At 40.7% G+C, this 23467-nt stretch overlaps 1 protein-coding gene across 2 annotated transcripts in view; it reads right to left on the bottom strand.

The window, feature by feature from the left end:
- LOC129185425 (calcipressin-1-like) overlaps window positions 1–16374 on the bottom strand; it is a 30030-nt gene extending 13656 nt beyond the window's left edge. The window contains exons 1-3 of one of the 2 annotated variants that reach the window (XM_054782512.1): window positions 16233–16351; window positions 16070–16152; window positions 15773–15913 (exon numbers count right to left, since the gene is read on the bottom strand). In XM_054782512.1, the coding sequence (XP_054638487.1) occupies window positions 15773–15895 (123 nt within the window). In that variant the 5' untranslated portion in view covers window positions 15896–15913; window positions 16070–16152; window positions 16233–16351. Of the gene's footprint in view, window positions 1–15772; window positions 15914–16069 lie in introns of both variants that reach the window. The other variant, XM_054782503.1, reaches the window with a different exon arrangement.
- Window positions 16375–23467: the final 7093 nt, after the last annotated feature.

Genomic DNA, 23467 nt, shown 5'->3' with positions numbered 1-23467 from the left:
ACTCCAGAGGATCTTATGGCAACACAAAATTCCAACCTATTTTAAACCAGTAAATACCCTGAGACAAAAATTAGTGCATCCTAAAGACAAGGCTCCAAACCAAAAACAGAGCAATGTGGTCTAGTCCATCCACTGTAAAGATGAGGAATGCAAAGAGCACTACATTGAGGAAACTAAGCAAATGCTCCAAAAAAGGCTTTATCAACATCGCAGGGACAATTCTAGTGGTCCTCAATCAGCAGTACATCTACACCTTCAAGCAACCAATCACTCTTTTGAGGACAGCGAGGTAAAGATTGGTTTGGTTTGGTTTGGTTTGGTTTAGTTTATTTGAACATGAAGGTTACAATGGAATATATCTCAAGAATCATTATTTCACAGTTCCACGTGTCCAAAAGGAGTAGGAAGAAGCAAAGCTTATTTAATCCTACCCCCCATCCAAATCTACATCTTGTATGTATATATATATATATATATATATATATATATATATATATATATATATACACACATTAATAATAATAATAACAACACTAAATAAATAAAGAACAAAGCTTTTTTTTATAAACCAAAAAAAAAAAAAAAAATAACAAACCTGACAGAACAATCAAGACTCTTCTGCCTTGTATTTAGCAAACATCAACTGCTTGTATTGTTTTTTGAATTTGCTCATTTCTGTACATTGTTTGAGTTCTTTACTCAATCCGTTCCATAATTTAATTCCACATACGGAAATGCTATGGGTTTTCAGCGTTGTTCTCGCATATGAATGTTTTAGGTTTAATTTTCCTCTAAGATCATATTTCTCCTCTCTGATAGAAAAATACTTTATTAGGTTTTTGGGTAATGAGTTGTTATTAACTTTATACATTATTCTAGCGGTTTGAAAGTGTACTAAATCTGCAAATTTTAATATCTGTGATTTTAAAAATAAAGGGTTTGTATGTTCTCTATACTTGGCATTGTGAATTATCCTCACAGATCTTTTTTGGAGTACAGTGAGTGAGTGAAGATTGCTTTTGTAATTATTTCCCCATATCTCCAGACAATACATTAAATATGGTAATACTAAGGAACAGTACAGAGTGTGGAGTGATTTTTGGTCAAGAACATATTTTGCTTTATTCAATATAGAGATATTTCTCGCCACCTTTTGTTGTATATATTTAATGTGAGATTTCCAACTCATTTTTTCATCTATTACAACCCCAAGGAATTTATATTTTTCCACTTTTTCAATATCCACTCCATTAATTTGTATTTGGTCGTACGTATCCTTTCTGCTATTACCGAATAGCATTATTTTAGTTTTACTTAAATTCAGGGATAATCTGTTCCTGTCAAACCATGATTTTAATATGACCATTTCATCCTTGACCTTTGTAATGACTTCTTGTGTGCTTTCACCAGAACAGAAAGCGGTGGTATCATCCGCGAATAAGACCAATTTTACATCCTTTGTTACTTTACAAATGCCGTTGATATACAAATTAAACAGTTTTGGTCCCAGTATGGACCCCTGGGGTACTCCACACGTGGTGTATAAACTCCCAGATGTATATTCTCCTTGCTTTACAAATTGTTTCCTCTTTGCTAGGTAGCTTTTAACCCAATTCAAGACTAAACCTCTAATTCCGTACCTTTCTAATTTTGAAATTAAGATAGTGTGATTAATTGTATTGAAGACTTTTGTCAGATCCATGAATACTGCTGCTGCGCATCTTCTATTGTCCATAGCAGTAGTGATTTCTTCCGTAATTTCGATCAGTGCCATAGAAGTTAAAATGTTGGCTCTGTAACCATATTGACTGCTAGCCAATAATTCATTCTAATTAATAAATTTGTCCAACCTATTATTAAATAGCTTCTCCACAATTTTAGAGAATTGTGGTAACAAGGAAACTGGCCGATAATTTGTAAATTGGTGTTTGTCTCCTTTTTTGAAAATTGGAACCACCTTGGCTGTTTTAATTTTGCTTGGAAATATTCCAGTCTGAAATGATAAGTTACTAATATATGTTAACGGGTCTGCGATCTCATTGATGACCCTTTTAATTGTTTCCATTTCGATTCCATGACAATCAGTTGATGTTTTTGCCTTAAAATGTTTAACAATATCAGTGATCTCCTTTTTGGTTACAGCAGTCAGAAACATAGAATTAAGATTCCTATCAATGATATCATTCCCTTCATCAATTGTGTCTTGTTTTGGAATTTCTTCTTCCAGTTTTTGTCCAATATTTACAAAATAATCATTAAACATTTCAACTACCGCATTCATGTCATTCCTGTAAGTGTTTCCAACCATGAAATAGTGGAAATAGTCTGCTTTCTTAAAGTTGTTCTTTATAATACTATTTAAGATGCCCCAAGTTGCTCTCATGTTATTTTTGTTCTTATTTAGTACATGACTATAATATTCCCTCTTACACACTCTCAAGATAGTTGTCAACTTATTTTTGTAAGTCTTATACTTTTGTTCTGCTTCTTTAGTTTGTTGAATGATGAATGTCCTGTATAATGTATTCTTCTTCTACAGGCGTTTTTTAGTCCTTTTGTCATCTATGGCTGGTTGTTTTTCTTTTGCTTCTTGGGCTTTTCTTGCCAGGGACAGTTCTTATCGTAGAGTGCCATATAAGTACCAAGGAAGCTGTCATATGCCTCATCCACATCTATTGCACTGTAGACACTCTCCCAACTTTGTTCTTCTAGTCCTTTCCTGAAGGCACGGATGCTGTCCTCTGTACGCAATCTTTGAAAAGTCTTTTTTGCCTCCACCTGTTTTTTCTTATAATGTTCATTGTAAATTGTGAACACTGGAAGATGATCACTGATGTCACTAATTAGCAGGCCACTGATGGTGTTGTTATCAAAGTCATTGGTGAATATATTATCGATGAGGGTGGCACAGTGGTCTGTTATTCTGCTTGGTCTAATGATTTTAGGATATAAACTCAAACTATACATTGTATCTGTGAAGTCGTCTATTTCCTTGCACTTGTGTGAGTTCAAAAGGTCAATATTGAAGTCTCCACATATAAAAATAGTTTTTTGACCTATGTCTGTAAACGTTGTCTTAATCCAATCCTCAAATATTCCAATCTTTGACTTTGGAGTTCTATACACAAAACTTATTAACACATTTTTGCTTTTTTCTTTACAAATTTCGATTGTTACACATTCTAAAATGTTATCAATGACAAATGACATATTCTTTACAATTTTGTAGTTCAGATGTTTGTCCACGTATACGGCCACACCTCCTCTATTTGCATTGTTCCTGTTTGCACACGTCATTTCATATCCTTCCAGCTCGAAGTCCATTCCTTTGTTAGCATTGATCCAAGTTTCTGAGATTGCTATTACTTTGAAAGGTTCTTTGAATTGATTCAAATATTGTTTAATATTAGTAAAGTTTGCGTTCAAGCTTCTGCTGTTTATGTGGATGATGGATAACTTGTCGTCGTTGATGAAGCTGTTGTATTGCTCCTCCGTATAATAACGGCAGTCGTTTGTAATGTGAGAGAAAAAATTTGAGTCTGGATCAATGTCTTTTTCCATATCCAATTGTTTGTGATCTGTAAAGTAAAAAGTGTCCAATTGTAGATCTTCTTGTAGCATATTGAAGCTGTTTTCCTCCATGTTGGGAGACCTCAATATCTTTCTAGGTCCTTGATGTCTTTGACAACAAGAACTCTGGCCTCTGGTCCTCCATTTGCTTTGATAAAGATTTTGCAGTTTGCACTCCATGTTCCTTGAATCTTTCCTTGCTTCCTCAGATCACGTGCTTTCTTCGCAATCTCAGCGTTGCGCTTGGTCAGGTGGTCATTCATGAACACATTTGTTCCTTTCGGCTTCTTTCCTTGTTTCAGCAGAGCAACCTTGTGTTTCCTATTAGTGAATTTGACGATGATGACGGGTGTAGTACTGTTCCTCCCATACAGTGGGATACAAGTATCAATAGATTGGATGTCTACATCCACATTCTTTGATTGCAAGAAAGCAACAACTTGTTGCTCTGTTGAGGCGACATCCATTTCATCTGGTTCTTCAGTATTCGCCACTGCTCTGGCATAGGACCTTGGTTTGATTCGAAGTCCCGTCACGACCACGTCATTCATTCGCGTGTTCTGATCCATGTCATCTATGGTGTTTTTCAGCTGCTCAATGATTTTATCCTTTTCTTCACATTCCTTTTTGAGAGTGGCTCCCAGTGCAGCATAACTTTCCTGTAATTCTTTATTCTCCACTCTCAGACCTTGCATTTCCTTCCTTAATATCCCCATTTCATTTTGAAATGCTTCTCTCTAAACTTGAACGTGCTCTCTCATACCTTGCATTTCTCTTTGTATGGCGTTGGAAGACTCTAGCAGACTTTGAATTACTCTTTGCATGGAGTTGGAATTCTCCACAAGTTGCTGCATCTGTTTTCCATAATCCTCAGTGGTTTTCGCCATGGTATCCTCACTCTTTTCCATTAAACTTCTTTCTTGCTTTTTTGCGCAGTGTTTAACCTTCTGTAAGGCTCTCGCTGTTGCTTTATCTATATTTCCACTCAGTTGTGTCATCTGATTAACTGTGTCATCCTTGTTGGGTCTCGGCGGCGGTTGTGGTAATAGGTGAGCACCTCCGGTTGTCTCAGGAATCTGTTCTAGATCGACATCTTCCGTATATATGACTGAAACTAAAATCAGGCTTCATGTGCAGCTGTCAAACCGCGGCTAGCATGATAGCTTGCTTGTAACGGCTGTCGGCTCCACCTGATTGTCTCTTTTGGTGAGTTTAGTCCACTCGCAGGTCCGAATTGAGGCAGAAGTCTCAGCACTCACTTGCAAAGTTGTAATCACAAGTTGTGATCACAAACTGTACTCACCAAGGTCGCAAAAGTTTAAAACTCCGGTAATAGTGGACGGAGCTTTTCCGTGAGCGTCCTTTCCATACAACAGGAAGTGATGAAGATTTTGGCCAAACAACAGAACCCATCTTTGAATCGGAATGGTGGTTTGAGGTTTAATTTGGACCCTGTGTTCAGCAGGTTACTGAGACTAAAACCCACAGCTCTTAGTCATGCAAATGAGGTGGAGCCAGGGCCGAGCCAGAACAATAGATGCTAACAAGCCAGTATCAGAGTCGTTCATACCCAACTACAGGGAGCTACACTTCCCTTTGATTGGAGGTGCTAATGTAAGGAGAGGATTAGACCACTACTCCTCCCAGTCTTAGTGTAAGGAATCAATAGGAGGAGGGCGTTGGCACACCAATTCCGCCCACTCTTACTGTATTTAAGGCCGATGCTACCAGCACTTGTTAGTTTGCTGACGAAGCTCTTCGGATGAGGAGTGAAACATCCGACAGAAATTCACACGTTTTTTCGTGTTTACGATTTATATTGTTAATTATGTATGCTTTAATTTTCTGTTTTGCAACAGCCTGTTGTGGCACTATTTAATTTGGGAATGTACCTGCAATTGTCATATTTGTTGCATATGTTTACTTTTGTCTAAATAAAAATTTATACAAAAATGTCAACTGAAGAAAACAATCATCTTCAGATCTCTTCAGCAACACCCGGAAAAACTTGGCAGAAAATTCCGGTTTCCGGTAAATCCGACCATCAAAATAAAAGCACGCTAGCACTACACGCACAGTTAAGCTACATATGACATTCAGTCCACACTTGCTACTTTAGCTTTACAGCACGTTTTTCAGAGCAGCCCTTTCTCATTCAAAAAAGAAAAAATCTCAGTCAGATTCACCTCTTTCAGTCCACCTTAACAGAACCGGTTTGGTTTGGTGTGTAGATGTGGTACTGTCCGTTTCGCCATAACACAGGTTAGCAAGCAGCCTGCATATTCTGCCCTCGCAACATGTTCTTAGATCTTTGCAGCTAGACAGATAATTAACAGCATGAAGGGAGGAAGGGTAGCTGAAGTTTTGTTGAAGACTGATGCGGCTTCTTTTTTTTTTAATCCTTTTTTGTCCTCAGTTTTATTTATTTACACTTTTTTCTCGCTGTTAGTCTGTAAGACTGCAAATACAAACAAACTAAACACTACAAAGTGTAACATCCATTGTGAGATGTAAACAAATATGAAACGTTCAATGCTTTGACCATATCAACACATTAGCACGATAAACTACACCTGTTCTTCACATACACAAATCAACATTCAGAGCATAATTGCTATACATAAATGTGACTGAACAGACGTAATTGTAGTTAAGGCACAGCTCTGTCGACCTCTGCTGGACGAATAAAACATTACACTTTCCAGCACGTTTCACCGCAAGAATAACTTAACACGGTCTCAAACATTACAATTCATCACTAAATATGCAAATGCAATGCAGAAAAATGCACAATCTTGCTATGTTTTACTCACAAAGCTCTCACATGTGACTGCCTGCCTTGCTGCTGCTGGTTTGATATGTCCGTCACTCAAAAAGGTCAGACTACAAAGAATGACTGAACTACGCAGGGCGGAACACTCCTCGCCTGGTATAAACTATACCACCATTAACATTTTAATTATTCAAACATTAAGTAACTTAACTACTAGAAATAAACTTGAAGGCTTGACTTCCATTTGAAGGCTTGGCTTGTCATTATTCCACTTGTGACGTTTCTGGAGAGTCACTAGTTACTCACTAGACATTGTACTTGTTTCTACTGATTTTTGTGAAATTCTCCTTATTGTCAAAGTCGCCTGGAGGAGCTGTCACTGGAGTCATCTTTTGAGTAAGCATCATTGCTGGGGTCAGTACATTTTGGTTGTCAGGGTCAGTTGATACTGGGATCAGCGGCTAGCATTCAGAATAGCCATGACTTCTGCCATCAGTGTTGTCAACACTTCGTGTGTGAGGCGGTTGGTGTCAGACCGCTGCAACATTCCACCAGTATCCTGCATGCTACACCGATAAGTCTTTCCCAACATCCACCCATGTGCGAGGAATGGGGAGCGTTGAAAGTGCTGGATTGTCAAAATAACTTGTGACTTCTGGATCACTGGTGTTGAACTTAAATTCCTTACATGCTCCAATAAAGTTTGTGCCTCTGTCAGCGAATTGTTTGGATGGGCCACGAATTCCAAAAAAACGTTGTAAGGCATTTATAAAACTTGAAGTGGACATAGATTCCAGAACTTCAGTGTGTGTTGCTCTTGTGCACATACAAGTGAATAGCACTGCCCATCACTTGCTTTCAGCATTACCTCCTCAAGTATGGCGAGTGAAAATGCTGCAGGGCCCAAAAATGTCCAGTCCAACATGGGTGAAAGGAGGTTCTGAGGTGAGTCTGTCAGTTGGAAGTGGTGCATCTCACTTTTCAAACAGTTTAACTCTTCTCCAAAGGAGTCTTGTTGAACACAATAAATGATGATTCTCTTAGCTTGCCATCGTGCATCAACCGCTACGTCTTTGTGAGTTTTGGAGAACATTCTTGTCACTTGAATAAGTTTTGTGATGGCTCGCAGTAGTCTCTTTCATAGAAAATCGTTCAAAGCTGAACTGGCCGTCTGAAGCTCTGATGTAGTTGACAGTAACCTCCGGTGGAACCTGATCATCCTGTTCTGGATCAACAAGATCAAAGCTGTCGTCCTATGGAGATTCACCAGTGTATTGCAGGAATCTGGGACCTGCGAATCAGTTAAAGAGCCTAAGGACGTCTACAGATGCAGGTCTTGTGGCGTGGTCTGCTAGATTTTACTCTGTGGCAGCATACTGCCATTGTTGTGGTTGGCTTGATTTTCTAATTCGATTAGCTCGGCTGGCTACATACACATGAAATCTTCGGGAGGCATTGTGGATGAAGAACAATCCTGCAATCGGTGAAAAATGTAACTGCTTGTACCTCGATGTCTATCTTGCTGTAGATTCTCTCTGCCACCTCTCTTTTATGGTTTCTCTTCTTGAACGGTTCCTCTTCGCGAGGTACTTGAAAGATGAAACTATCGCTCTCAAGATTCCATGTCAGTCCAAGGCTCCGTTGGAGTGGGAAAGGATCTACAGCAAGGTCAAGATCTTTCAAGTCTTTTGGAAGGTCTTCTGGGGTAAATGCTCTCATAACTGTGCCGTTGTTGGAAGCAATCTTGTGGAGTTTTAGGTTGGATTCTGCCAACATTCTTTGAGTCCTCGTTAGACGATCGATGGCCTCTGTTGGCAGTGATATCAGACCGTCATCTACATAGAAATTCCATGTGACGAACCCTTTGCTGTCTGTGCCATATTCTTCCTGATGCTCTTGCGCCATTCTTCTTATGCCATAGATAGCAACTGATTGTGATGAGCTGTTGCCGAAAATGTGCACATTCATTCTGAATTCTGTGCTGTCATTGTTTAAGTTGTGTTTATAGTGTTTTTATACCAAAGGAACCGTAGATAGTCACGATGATCTTCACAGACTACAAATGCGTAGAACATCTGTTGAATGTCAGCAGTGATTGCGATGCGTTCCCTCCTGAAGCGCAGCACAGCAGAGCATTGTTTAGATCTGGCCCGTCATTCAGTGACACACCATCTTGTTTGGCACTCGAATCAAAAACCACTCTGATCTGGTTCCTTTTTTGAGGATGATAAGACACCGAATAGAGGTAGATACCATCTTTCTTGATGTTCCTCTAGTTCGGGCACTAGCTCAGCTTGATCGTTCTCAAATACCTCAAATAGGGAGAGTTCCCAGATGAGTCTCCTTTGCCTCTTCCTCCTCGCCTTGCTCTGCTGGTACTCTTGCTATCCATGGTGCTGGACTCGGGTGTAGAGTTGATGTGTGAGTTTTGCTGCCACATTCTCTACATTCTATTTATTTGCCACAGTATTTTGCCTTGTGTTTGGTTGAACCACAGCACCTGAAGCAAATGTTCTTTTCTTTAAGTTCGGTCTTGCGTTCTTCAACGGCTTACTGCAGAAGGTGCGACACTTTCTGATTGTGTGAGGCTTGTTCTGTAGAGGGCATTGACGGTCGGGATCGAAAACTTCGACAGAGTCTGTTGGAGCTGATTGAGAAACTCCGTTTTTTCTCACTGACACTGGTACTTTGTTGTTATATTTTGTCAATCTCTCCGTCTTGGTGGGGCCTAAGTAGTTAGCTTGGGATATCATAAAACTTGGGTCGTTTCTGGTTTTAGCTTCAGAACAAACTAACTTTGTAAAGAATGTGAAAAGTGGGAAGGGAACACCGTTCAGTTCTTTGTACTTTGACCCTTGAGAAATCCACTTCTCTTGGGGACTAAACCATAAATTAAGCCTGTTCATATTTTTATTTTGCGCTAGCACGGCTATGTTGTAAAAAAGTGTCTATATTTGGACATTGAAATGTTACATGTGAAGCATGTCTACTTTTGTTGTGAAATAAACAATATTTTCTCTGATAATTTTATCATGATTTCTACTTAGAATTAAAGAATGATGTCTGAAATTGCTTTCTAATGTGTTTTATTCAAATATTCTCAGTGTAAAAAAAAATAACTGTTGTGTAATCATTAGTGAAACGTACATAACCTTCGTGTCCGCCTGCTGATGAAAATTTTGAAGAACATAATTCCATCGAAAAACAAACCCCATAATAATTACAATGGTATATATTCATGGAATAATTACTCAACTCTGCAACTTAAGTGATTTTTTGTGTATAAAAGAGTAAAATAAGATTATTTGGACATAAGTCTAACACACCCAAATTTCGTGTCCGGCCAGTTATGTACGTACACTTCGAGCTCACAGCCTAAATTGCGTATTGCTAGTAAATATTGAATTAGAAAATAAAAAGTGCCTTCTTGGGCCAAACAAAACTTGTGTCCTTCCGCCGGTTATTTGCCAAATACGCGTTCAGCAGGGAAATGTGTCGTCGTGTCCGCCATTTTGTGTCAGCGTGATGTACGTTCAGTCACGACCTCGGAGAAGCAGCATCATTCAATTCGACGAGCAATCAGCGGTTTAACAACCATTGTCAAGTCTAAGGTAAGGTTTTTTCATTTTTATATATATTGAAGATCTTTATGCACTTTGAAATGATTTTTTTTGTCGGGTGAGTTACAAATTTTGTGTTTATCGAGCAGTGTAACTCGTTTTGACAGCCATTGTTTTTACCTCTCATAGGTAGCCGTTCGTGTCCTGTGCACGAAGCGGCGAAAAAAACACGCAAAGTGGGCAAAATTATTCATCATTACTAGTCGGATTTTACTTACTTTTATCAGTCATATTATATGTTGTTGACATTTATCCGAACGTGTGGTTTATACACAGTGCTTTACGGTAATCAATCACAATATTTCAGATTTTCACTCACTTGCTGAATCTGAATATTGAAAAAAACAGAAAAATAACCTTGAAATTCTTTGAAGTTGACATTGTGTGTCGATGCAGACATCAGCTCATTTGCATATGTAATTATATGTGGAATACGCTGTTTACGTTTAATTAGGTGTAACGTTTTGTCGGAGTTTGGTCAAAGTACATATTTTGGATGCACCAAAATGCATTTGGTGCACAGTGAGGTTTTATCCTTCGCGAATCATGGCGGCTGAAATGTAAGTTCCATCGTTTTGTTTGTTTATCTCTTTGTCTTTGTCACAAACTTGTTCATGCCACACAGGGCAATGTCATTGTGCACCTTTAACAGCGCCGACTCAGTGCTATGTCGGGATCTAAAACCAGACTCGAATTTATCAAGAACAGAGTTAATCTCTAGGAAAGTTTGTAACTGAGTAAAAACAACTTTTTCTAATACCTTGGAAAGAAAAGGCAAGTGTGAGACAGGCCTAAAATTGGACAGCACAGAGGGGTCTTTCTGGCATGGTTGGGGAGTTTTCTGGTATTTGGGAATTCAAAAGTGAAAGTAAGTATTGTTCTGCATTTTGTGTTCTCTCTGAGCAACAGCAGGTTCTGTTGACCGTTCTGCCCTGCCCAAAGACAGTCACAAGCCGACAGTGTACAGTCAGTTGTGTCAATTGCTACTCTTTATTTGTAAAATGAAGTGGATTATATTCAAATTCTTGGGGTAAATGTAAGTAACTGATCAACCAGTTGATATTACATAGATTCACCAGAAGAGTGTGCTACTCACAAACCACACTGAGTCGTGAAGCAGTGGTCTGAGGAGAGCAGTGCTAGGCTCAGAGACTGCTTCCAGACAACAGACTGGGAAGCGCTCTGTAGTCCCCATGGCAGTGACATTGACAGCATGACACACTGCATCACAGACTATAAAAACTTCTGTGTGGAGAACACTGTGCCCTCCAAGTTAATGCGGTGTTTTCCCAACAACAAACCCTGGGTGACCTCCGAGATTAAGGCCCTGCTGAATAAGAAGAAGAGGGTCTTCAACTCGGGGGACAAAGAGGAGCTGTGCAGAGTCCAGAGGGAACTCCGGCATAAGATCAGGAAGGGGAAGGACTGCTACAGGAGGAAACTGGAGAAGCGGCTGGAGGAGAATAATGCCAGGGAAGTCTGGAGAGGCCTGCAGACCATCACAGGCCATGGTAAAGGAGTGGAGAGAGACCAAGCCAGTGTGGACAAGATCTGGGCAGATGAACTCAATCTGTTTTTCAACAGATTTGAGTCTGCCCCCCTCCCTCCCCTACCCACTCACCACTCTTCACCCCCACATCCCCATCCCAGCCATCCTCTACCCCCCTCTCCATAACTGATGATCAGGTGAGAAGTCAGCTGAAGAATATCAAGGCAAGGAAGGCCCCGGGACCGGACGGCATCAGCCCTAGAATCCTCAAGGACTGTGCTGACCAGCTCTGTGGAGTTCTCAGGCACTTGTTCAATCTCAGCCTGAGCCTGGAGAAAGTCCCGGTCCTGTGGAAGACCTCCTGTGTGGTCCCGATACCAAAGACACCGCGTCCCAAGGAGCCTAACCACTTCAGGCCTGTTGCCTTGACCTCTCACCTGATGAAGACCATGGAGAGGATTATCCTGCAGCACCTGCGACCCCTGGTGGGCACTCAGCTGGACCCCCTGCAGGTTGCTTACCGGCCTCGGATCGGAGTAGACGCAGTGATCTACCTGCTGCACAGATCACTGCTACACCTGGAGGACAGCGGGAGCGCTGTGAGGGTCATGTTTTTTGACTTCACCAGTGCCTTTAACACCATCCAGCCGTCACCACTCAGAGTGAAGATGGAGAGTGTGGGAGTAGACCAACACCTGACTGCATGGGTTATAGACTACCTCACCAACAGACCACAGTATGTGAGGCTCCGTCACTGTGTGTCTGACATGGTACTCGGCAGCACAGATGCCCCTCAGGGTACGGTGCTCTCCCCTTTCCTCTTCACCCTCTACACCTCGGACTTCACACACAACTCCACACAGTGTCACATCCAGAAGTTCTCCGATGACACAGCCATTGTGGGTTGTGTTTCAGAGGGGAACGATATACAGGACGGTCATCAGGGACTTTGTCAGCTGGAGTGAGCTTAACCAGCTGCAACTCAACACCAGCAAGACAAAGGAGATGATCATTAACTTCCAGAGGAAAACATCTCTCTTCACACCGGTGAACATCCAGGGAGCAGACATAGAGTTGGTAGACAGGTACAAATTCCTGGGTGTTCACCTTAACAACAAACTGGACTGGTCTGTCAACACCCACGCCCTCTACAAGAAGGGCCAGAGTCGCCTCCACCTGCTGAGGAGACTGAGGTCCTTTGGTGTGTGCAGGACTCTTTTACGGACCTTTTATGACTCTGTGGTGGCCTCAGCCATCTTCTATGCTGTGGGCTGCTGGAGAGGGGGCAGCACGGACAGGGACAGGAGCAGGATCAATAGGCTGATCAGGAGAGCGAGCTCTGTCCTGGACGGTCCTCTGGACTTCGCGGAGGAAGTGGGGGAGAGAAGGATGTTGGCTAAGCTGACATCCATCATGGACAACACCTCTCACCCGCTAAATGACACTGTTGTTTCCCTGGGCAGCTCCTTCAGCAGCAGACTGTTACACCCATGGTGTAAGAAGGAGAGGTTCTGCAGGTCCTTCATACCGACCGCTGTCAGGCTCTACAACACCTGCACCACCTGAACCATGTTGTAGTCAATATGCATTCTTTACATTGTACTCTTTACTTGCGTATCTTGCTTGCTGCTGTAACAAGTGAATTTCCCCGCTGTGGGATAAATAAAGTACAAATACAAATGTTAATGTGAGCCATAGAATAAAGAATTTAATTAGGGAGTTTTTACTCACTTTTTTGTCTCTCCTATGAGGTTATGCTTTTTTCCTACAGCATATTACAACATCATATGCAAATGATATGCAAATTTGACAACAACATCATCTAGTGACTTCTAGGACAGTCAATAGCTTCTTTTCTTACTGAAAAGTTTGTAACAGTAGAGGGAAAAGTGGGTGGAAGTGATAAATGGAGCACCTTCTCTTGTTCAGTTCAGCTCAAGCAATCATGGTTTGACCACCAGGTGTAGCTCTAAACTGCTTCTTCCAAATAATTAGAAATACCAGCCAATTATTCTTATAATTTTTATGATTATTTAATAAGCCCAATTTATATATTACTATGTTTCCTTTTTCTGTTTAGTTTTAGTTAGTTTCCAAAGTTGGGTTGTTGATTTCAATTTAGTGTTATTGTTTAAAAATATTTACTTTTTACTGTAGTTGTCATTATGGGTTTTTGTTTGTTTATTAATAAATTGTTTGCCCTAACATGTTGCCACTGCAGAAGTAGTCAAATAGAATAATTACCTTGCTCATTTTATGCATCTTCTTCTTCTAAATAACCAGTGTTTGATGTTAATTAGTGCCACCCTATGGATGCATATTTCTTGCACCACTCTCAAGTGACCATCGATCTTTACTTGCTCCTTCAGCCCTCAGAGGGTAGATCTCACCAAGTTCACTTCAGCTTCTTGGAGAAATGGAACGACACTTAAGATGGCGGCGGGGATTCCCCCAGGAGGTTGGGAACCTTTTTGGCTAAGAGAGCCATGAAAGCCACAAATTTTAAACTTTTTCCATGAGAGCCACATAATATTTTTTAACACTGAATACAACTAAATGCGTACATTTTTAAAACCAGTAAATACCCTGAGACAAAAATTAGTGCATCCTAAAGACAAGGCTCCAAACCAAAAACAGAGCAATGTGGTCTATTCCATCCACTGTAAAGATGAGGAATGCAAAGAGCACTACATTGGGGAAACTAAGCAAATGCTCCAAAAAAGGCTTTATCAACATCGCAGGGACAATTCTAGTGGGCCTCAATCAGCAGTACATCTACACCTTAAAGCAACCAATCACTCTTTTGAGGACAGCGAGGTAAAGATTTTGGCCAAAGAAAACAGATGGTTTGAAAGAAGAGTAAAGGAAGCTATTTTTGTCAAACAACAGAACCCATCATTGAATCGGAATGGTGGTTTGAGGTTTAATTTGGACCCTGTGTTCAGCAGGTTACTGAGACCAAAACCCACAGCTCTTAGTCATGCAAATGAGGTGGAGCAAGGACCGAGCCAGAATAATAGATGCTAACGAGCCAGTATCAGAGTCGTTCATACCCAACTCAGGGAGCGACACTTCCCTTTTATCGGAGGTGCTAATAGCAGGAGAGGATTATACCACTACTCCGCCCAGGCTTAGTGTAAGGAACCAATAGAAGGAGGGTGTTGGCACACCAATTCCGCCCACTCTTACTGTATTTAAGGCCTAGGCTACCAGCACTTATTAGTTCGCTGACGAAGCTCTTCGGATGAGGAGCGAAACGTCCGACACCTTCTTCACAGAAGTACAGATGACGTCTCAAGAAGCCTTTCCCTCGAAGTAGAAAGAAGATGACAGCTATGGAGGCTTTAGCCTTGCTTCAGAGAAAATGGTTGCAATTCGAGTTTGCATGTGTAATTGCAGAGAAGTTATGTTGTGTCAATTCAATCAAACACTCAATCACTATAGGTTTCATTTTGTGTCCTGATGTGTTTTTTTACCTATTCCACCAATTTATTTTTAGATCTTTTTAATGATAATCCAAATTATATACAAAGAGTCAAAATGACTGCTATGGTCATTCTAGTAGTTGCAGAATTCCGGTAGACCGAGTGTTAAAGGAGAGAAGTTTACTTCTTGACCTCTCAATGATCCGGGTAGGCTACTGCATTATCCAGTAATAATCAAGCTTTGGTGTCTGACCCAGAAAATATCGGAAGGACAGCTGGCATTGGCTCTGGCCACCCACACTGTGGTAGAAAATGGATGGATTGATTAAACTGTATAAGAAAGTTTTGGATTTTGAATGCTATTTTTAAACACTGTAATTTCTTTTATGTTTTACTTTAAAACACGTGTCAAACTCATGCCCTGGAGGGCCGAGACGCTGCAGGTTTTCTCTCCAACCAGTTTCTTCAGCAGGTGATTTAATTGATGAGCTCCTTCCCTCAAACTGAAGGTGTTGATCATTAAAATCACCTGCTTTAGTGACTGGCTGGAAAGAAAACCTGCAGTGTCTCGGCCCTCCATGGCACGAGTTTGACACCCCTGCTTTAAAATATCAGCAATGAATAATCAAATACATACATACAGTAATATATTTTATCATGTTCAGAAATGTCTGAATGCCATCGGTTCTCTACCACTATCCTAGGGGAAGTCAACGAGGGCAACTCAAACTGCCATTGGAATGCAGCCTATATATTGGGGTTACCTACTTTGGCACAACATCTGCCGTGGGTTGACTTTGGAACTTATTGCACTACTACAGTAAATACATTGCATAACGCAATGACAATAATCGATTCATTTCGCCACCAACGTAGTAAACATTATTTTTCTTACCTTCAGATGTCCACAGTTAAATAAGTCTCCTGGCACTTTGTATGCAACCAGAGCATTGGGTAAAGCATTAAATTGAACATCCACCATCGCATCCTCTTCGCAAACATTGTCTGATTGCTGCATTTTTGTACAGAATCCAATCTGGAAACACAGACATAAGACGAATGTAAATACAGACAATAATTTTGAAGTAATGTGTAATTGGTTTGTCATGACCGCCATGCTTTCAGCGTACGAGAGCAATATAGATCTACTTCCACAATGAAATGTACATATTGTACACTGTACTGTACCCACCCTTTGACAGTACTTCCAAACAATGGTTTACAGATCCCATCCAACACAGACGAACCAATCGAGGCCGGCCCGGCGCCAACTGGCTGAAAAGACGAGCAGGAGAGCTCTGACTGAGCAAAATACGGGAGAAGACGACGCGAAATGAGCAAAGCCCGTCACATACCATTAATATTTTAGTCTCTCATTCCCCACTCCAAATAAAGGCAATCAAAACTTCATATGACAGAGGAAGTACGCCACATTAGTTTTGTTTCCTGAGTGTATAGTTCGACGTGACGTCACCAGTAAAGCTGCTGTCACTTCCGGTTTCCGCCACAGAATCCGCCGCATCGACTGGGTTTGTCCACTGCTACGATACGTCAACATCGCCGCCACATTGGATGGGTCAAGGCTCAGCTGTAAATGAATGCAAGTCAATGTACTTTCATAAAGCGCCTTTCTACAAATAAATTTCAGTTAATTGCGCTCGTTTATACATTCACACAAGCACTAATATACTTGGGAAACAGTTAGGCACCAAAAACAATCACAATCACATTGTACAAAAACAAAAACAATCACATTGTCAAATCCCTCCACCAAGGGAGGGATTTTGAGCGATCCTATAGGAGCTATGTTGTGGTAATTCATGGAGATGCTGTGGTGTAGTGTAGATACAGTAGTGTCTATGATGACAATAAGAGCAAGACTACTTCAATAAACTAATTAAAGGAATAAGTAAGCAAATAAGCAAATAAATAAGTGACATAAGTGGGTAAAGAAATAATTATAAGACAACAGGACAATAGGGTTGCACAATACAAAAAAATCATGACCTGGTTCAATTCGATACTTTAGTGTCACGGTTTAATGTTTTTTTTCAATACAAAAAACAAATTTTCAATAATTCTTTAAAAACTTCTATTTTCTTGAAATTACCAAAATTTGTTTAAGCTCAACAGTACAATTTTTAAATCAAATGTTACAGCTGCGGGCCGCACGGTGGTCTAGTGGTTAGCACGTTGGCCAACACAGTAACAGGGGTTCGATTCTCCCCTGGGCATTTCTGTGTGGAGTTTGCATGTTCTCCCCGTGTGCGCGTGGGTTTTCTCCGGGTACTCCGGTTTCCTCCCACATTCCAAAAACATGCAGGTGAGGTTAATTGACGACTCTAAATTGTCCATAGGTATGAATGTGAGTGTGAATGGTTGTTTGTCTATATGTGCCCTGCGATTGGCTGTTGACCAGTCCAGGGTGTACCCCGCCTGTCGCCCGAAGTCAGCTGGGATAGGCTCCAGCATGCCCCCGCGACCCTAATGAGGAAGAAGCGGTATAGAAAATGGATGGATGGATGTTACAGCTGCCTCATTTTTGCTGTGCATACTTAAAACCATATAAAACAAAAACAGAACCTCGTAAAAATAATTTTAAAAAAAAACGCATTTAAAATAAATGAAATAAAATATAAAAATAATTCACATTTCAAATCAACATGCCATGAAGATTTGCACGACTCATCAATATATATAAATACTATTATAAAATAAACTAATTTAAAATAAACAAAATTAAATAAAAATTATCCACATTTCAAATCAACATGCCATAAAGATTTGCACGACTCATCAATAGCTGTGTTCATAGATTCAATAATATTTCAATGAAACTACACAACGTTCATTATTTACAGTACTTCATGTACACATCAAGTTTGCTATGAAACAATACTATTATCAAATAAACAAAAACAATTATAAAGATTTTTTCAGTTCACCATAAAATAGCAACAATAACAATTTTTTTTTTTTTTCGTAATGGAGTTCAGGGCACCCGTAGCACAGCTGACTTTTATTTAAGGTTTTCTTTTTCAAATGCAATTAAGACTTATACTGTATGCATATGCATCTTTTGCTGAGTAATGAATTTGGATTCTAAAGAAGAAAAATGTAGTGTTGCATGCTGCTTCAGACCTCTATCTGCTGCCAGCTACAACAGATTGCATCTGCAATCACATCATGTGACGTCTACATCTGGGTTGCAGTATTGTTCAGGTTGTATTGCTATTGTTGCTACCGTTAATTACAGTAGTGTTGGTTCGATACATGTATTGTTGCAGCAGACAATATTCATTAAAAGGATAGTTTGGATTTTTTGACATGAACATCCCCATCAGCAGTGTAGCGCATCAACCGTAACTTACCCCCCACTTTATCCCGTGGGTCGAGTTCTGATCGGAATTCAGTGATGAGGAACGTAGTTCCGGTTAGCTGATGGGGCTAAAACAATATGCGTTCAAAAGAGTCATACATTTGTGCCAGAGAAATGACTCCTCAAAAAAATCTGACCTCACAATCACTCAGTATTACTTTCTCTCCTGTTGGATCACTGCATGCTGTCGCCTGTCCATTGTTGTGCATGTGTTCCACAGCGCGACGCAACACAGACGTGAGACAGCTCCAATAGCTAGTCTTCAGCAAGATATAAATGTTCCAATTTTAAACCATGGCTCTTAGCAGATTGGTAATTCATTGTTAAGGATAAATTGTAGGATAAAATTGTAGGATAAATTATATTGTTAGTTCAATGTTGTGTGCAGTGCTTGGAAAACATTATGAGGTCAAGTTCGGACATTTTTTCCCAAAACCGCAATGTTATATTGGTAGCTTAATGTATGTACTTTTATGTATACCTACACTGTATGTGTATTTTAAAAAAAATTAACATTATCTTGTGTTAACCAGAAGATGGTGCCATAGGAAAGGTTTATGTTTGATTAGTGAGCACTGCAGACACTGGTAGCTGAATCTACATTTACTTCTAACATTGCCAAAGATGACAACCAAAATATTACAAACAGCTTGTGATAGTATGATTCTGTACAGTTCTCCACTTCTGCAAGGACTATAATAAAGCTATTGTTAAAATAATATCCCGATAGTGGTGAAACCTTCTGTTGCCTTTCATTGGACACAGGCCATGCATGTGTAGTGTTTTGGGAAGCGTTGTGGAAAAGATTTTTCCTTTCTTGTGTCTTATGTGCTCACAGTACTTAAATCCAGATAGCTTACTCTCTGCAGAAACATGCTGTAAATGAGATGCTAACACTCCTCCCACATGTCTTGCCACCCACTCTTCTACATTATGGCTCATCACAAACACTGTCTTGACTCAAAAATAAGAACAGGAATTTCCACTTATATAACAGAGAAAATGTAAAATAAACAGATTCCCTAGATTTGAATCTTGGTAGTACTGATGGTCAGTAGATTTTATAATTGTAGCCATTTTAAGTCATAATTTTTGTTATTATTGCAGGCTTCCTTTTAAAAATTCCTGGTTGGTAGAAGACTTTAAAGAATGATCGTGTTCATTTGTGCCTCGCCAAAGAACAAATACCAAGTGCTGACGCACTATTAACATCCCTGAGGTACAAGGAGCGCCTCTGGCTGCTGCTGTTCCTAATTGTGATCACCATCATCATGTTTCTGGAATAGCTGGAAGCCCTATGCCATTACAGCAAGCATGACAAATATGTAAGGATTTTTTTTGTTGATGTGAAAACTGCTCAATTCCCAATTTTAACAACATCCAAGAATGCAGCCAACTGTTATTAGTTTTCTGGAAAGTTGTTTTTAATGTAAAATCAAAAGCCAAGTTGTCATGTGGTGTCAGCTTTCAAGACAGAGGCAACAGAGCAAGATGAGAGATGAAGGGAGCAGTCTTGTGCTGTTTCTGGCAGAGTTTTCGACTCTATAATTTTGATGTAGGGGGGGCAAGCCATTTATTTAGGCCCCTTGTCCTAGTGTAGAGCCAGAATGCTTTGAGACCAAGCAGCTCACATTTGAGTTCAAACAGTGGCGGGAGAAAACAATACTTTGTATTTTTCTATGTGGGACTATATGGTAAGTCTTCATATAAGATAACTTATTATCCCATTCAGATACCATCACCTGGCTGTCAACGTTCATGAAATGTTAACTTTGTGTATTATTGCCATGTCGTGTTGAGTGAGGAGCAGCAGGAAAAGTAAAGTGCACCATTAGCAGCATGTATAGAATTAACAAACTTCAGCATATTCTTAGTAACCAACATAATAAATCTACCATTATTCACAAAGAAATAATAGCCTTCTGAATTCAAACTAAAATCCTGAGCATAGAATCTCTGACAATATAAAATGTTTGCTGTATAGCAAAGTCAAAAAGAGCTTTCATACAAAATATAGATTTGTGTATGCCTTTGTGTCTGCCTTGCTGGGGTTGTCCTGTTCCATAGGGGTCTGCGTTCTCTATGGATTGTCTCCTTCAACGCCACAAAACTGCCCGTTTAGACTTTGCCAGGGAGCATCAAACATTTTTTCCATTGAAAGGTGGAAAAAATTTATTCTCTAATGAGAAGAAAATGTAACCTTGACGGTCCAGATGGCTTCCAACGTTACTGGCATGACAAGGAGATCCCACCTGAGATGTTTTCGACCCGGCACAGTGGAGGGGGGTCCATCATGGTCTCGGGTGCTTTTTCATTCAGTGGAACAGTGGAGCTTCAGTTGGTGCGGGGTCGTCAAACGGCGACTGCCTACATGCAGATGTTGCAGCTGGGTTTTTCAACAGGACAGGCAGTTCACAATGCTCGCTTGACCAAGGACTTCTTCAGGGAGAATAACATCACTCTTTTGAACCATCCTGCATGTTACCCTCAGTTTAAATTCCATAGAGAACATTTGGGGATGGATGGTAAGTGAAGTTTTAAAAAAATGGCCATTAGTTCCAGACAGTCAATGCCCTTTGTGAAGCCATCTTCACCACTTGGAGCAATGTTACCACTAGCCTCCTGGAAACACTCGCATCAAGCATGCCCAAACAAATTTTTTAAGCGATTAACAAGAACGGTGGAGCTACTCATTACTGAGTCCTACTGAGAACATTTTTTATTCTGGTTTGGAGAGTTTTTTTTAAATGTTTTGAGCAATGGTCTTAAACTTTTGATCAGCTGATATACAGCCTCTTTCAGTTTAATTGTTGTTTTCAATAAATTACTTTTTCAAAGTGCTTTTTGTCTCACTCTGTCACGATCTATGTGTTAGCCTGCATGACAGTTTAGTGTGTTTACACTTTTATGCCTTAGTTCCTGTTTTATGCTCTTATTTTGGTAGTACTTCCTGTTTTGCCTGGTTTGTGTCTGCCTGCTTTGCTTTCTTCTTTATCTCTTGCACCTGTTGCTAATTTGAGTTGTCCTATTTAGTTCAGGTGCGTGCATCTTTCTGGGTTGTTGCATTTCGTTTGCGTCGGTGTCGGTGTCTGTGTTATGTAAGCTTGACACGCTACTGCAAAGCTTTGTTCCTTTTGAGTTCCTGCCGCTGCGCTGCAGCCACCATTAAAAGATAAGTTTTTCCTGCAATTCGTGCCTGCTTTCTGCATACTGGGGTCATCGCCACTATGCCAAAGACAAGACGTGACACACTCCCCCTTTTGTTTTTGCATATTGTAGCTCTACTTAAAATCTCATTAAGATCCAAATGTGCAAAATGCAAATTCTAGCAATTTTTCAGCTGGTCTTAAGATTTTGATCAGGAGTGTATATCTATATATACACATGCAGACATGCACACATACACATCTACAGAGATGTACACGCATACATATATACATTCACAGTACATACGCACATCTCCACATAACTCATTGATTTATCCATGGTGTTATCATGTTGTTGGTTTATTACAGTGATGGTGATGTCGGCAATAAGATTATAGTTATTACAGTTGTGTGCATTACAGTTATTGTCATTTTGTTCACTATTATGGTTAATTTGCATTACTACTACAGTAATACCACTAATAACTATAACTGTTTCAATACAGTAGTAGTACACATCAACACTGTGGCTGTTGATATTATCTTGTCATTTCTACTGTATTATAGTCTTTATGGTAGTCATAAACATTTGCTGATGTAGTCATGTTTGTTTCCATTATTTGGTTATTGTCATTGCAATTGTTGCTGTTGTCTCTCTCTGTATTGTTCCCATCTTGTCCCCGCAATCCCCCCATGTCTTCTTTTCACTTCTTCTCTATCCCCTCCTGCTCCAGTCTGGCTGCTCCAAATTTGAATAACAATAAACATAAAGTCAAATAAAATCTATATAACAGGGGGAGAGTATCTTATTATCTGCCCCAATGGCTGGACAGGCCCCCAAAAAAACTAACAATTTTTGAAAAACCATGATAGAGCGAGGGATGACTGTACATGTGTTAATGGATGCCAGCCTGTGAGGCTGCGCAAGTGTATATTGGTAAACCTCACTCCCTCTGCCTTGAGAGCTGCGCTGAACACACGGTCGATAGTCCGGGCTTTTGGCAGTGTGGTCAGCGCTCATTGCCCATTGCGAAGGTCCTTTGTTCGATCCCCGGTGTGGGGCAGTGTGAAGCAGGGCGGGTTACACATGCAAGGGAGAACCATTTTCCGATTGCATAATCTAGGTGTTACGATGGTGTTTGTCGCTCTGCTGCCGCCTGCTGTGTTTGTGATTGCAGTGCAACCTCAGCCGGTGTGGGTGGAGTCCTCAACGCACACCTGCAGGCAATTCCACCTGTGCCCTTTATATAACCAGCGGCGGCAGTCACTGTTTGCCAGTTTGTACTCCTTGCCAACCCCTGCTCTCTACTGCTTTGTCCGGCTCCTTACCTGTTACCCTGCTTTCTGGCTCACCTTTGCTACCACCTACTCCAGTGCTTTTGCCTGCGATACTCACAATCTGGCCACTATGGATCCCGCGGAGATGGATCATTTCCACAGCGCCCTGGCTCACCGTGGCCAGCTCGTCGGCGGCCATGATAAGAAGCTGCACGATCTTATGGACACCGTTTCTGCACTAAACCTGGCGCTAGGAACTATGGACCAACGTCTGTCGAGGGTATGTGCACACCTGCCGCAGGAGGACGAGGCTGCCAAAGCTGCGGTGATTACCGCCACTCCTGCCAGATTATCAACACTAGTGTCTAATTCAGGACGGGAGCCAAATATATCGACTTCCGTGTCATGGCAGTCGAGAGCGGGTACACTGATAGTGCCGTCCTTCGGGACATTTTTCGTAAGGCTCTTAATGCCCGTATAAAGGACAAGTTAGTGTCCAAAGACGATTCAGTGTCACTTGACAAACTTATAGATTTGGCCATAAGATTGGATAATCACATCAGGGACCGAGCAAAGGAACACGTCGAGGAGAGGAGGATCGATACCTGCCCGTCTACACCGCAACCAGTATCAACCCCATCGACGGAGAGGAAGCCTGCTTCGTTCACACCCATGGAGATGGATTCGGCACCGACAGTAGGTATTACTTGGCTTAAGTTACACAACCCATCTATTGACTGGAACAAGATGCGTATTATTAACTGGAGTTCCTTTTACCACGCTAATT

Source organism: Dunckerocampus dactyliophorus, chromosome 1 (assembly GCF_027744805.1).
Source record: "Dunckerocampus dactyliophorus isolate RoL2022-P2 chromosome 1, RoL_Ddac_1.1, whole genome shotgun sequence".
NCBI lineage: Eukaryota > Metazoa > Chordata > Actinopteri > Syngnathiformes > Syngnathidae > Dunckerocampus > Dunckerocampus dactyliophorus.
This window is presented reverse-complemented; position numbering and strand designations above follow the sequence as displayed.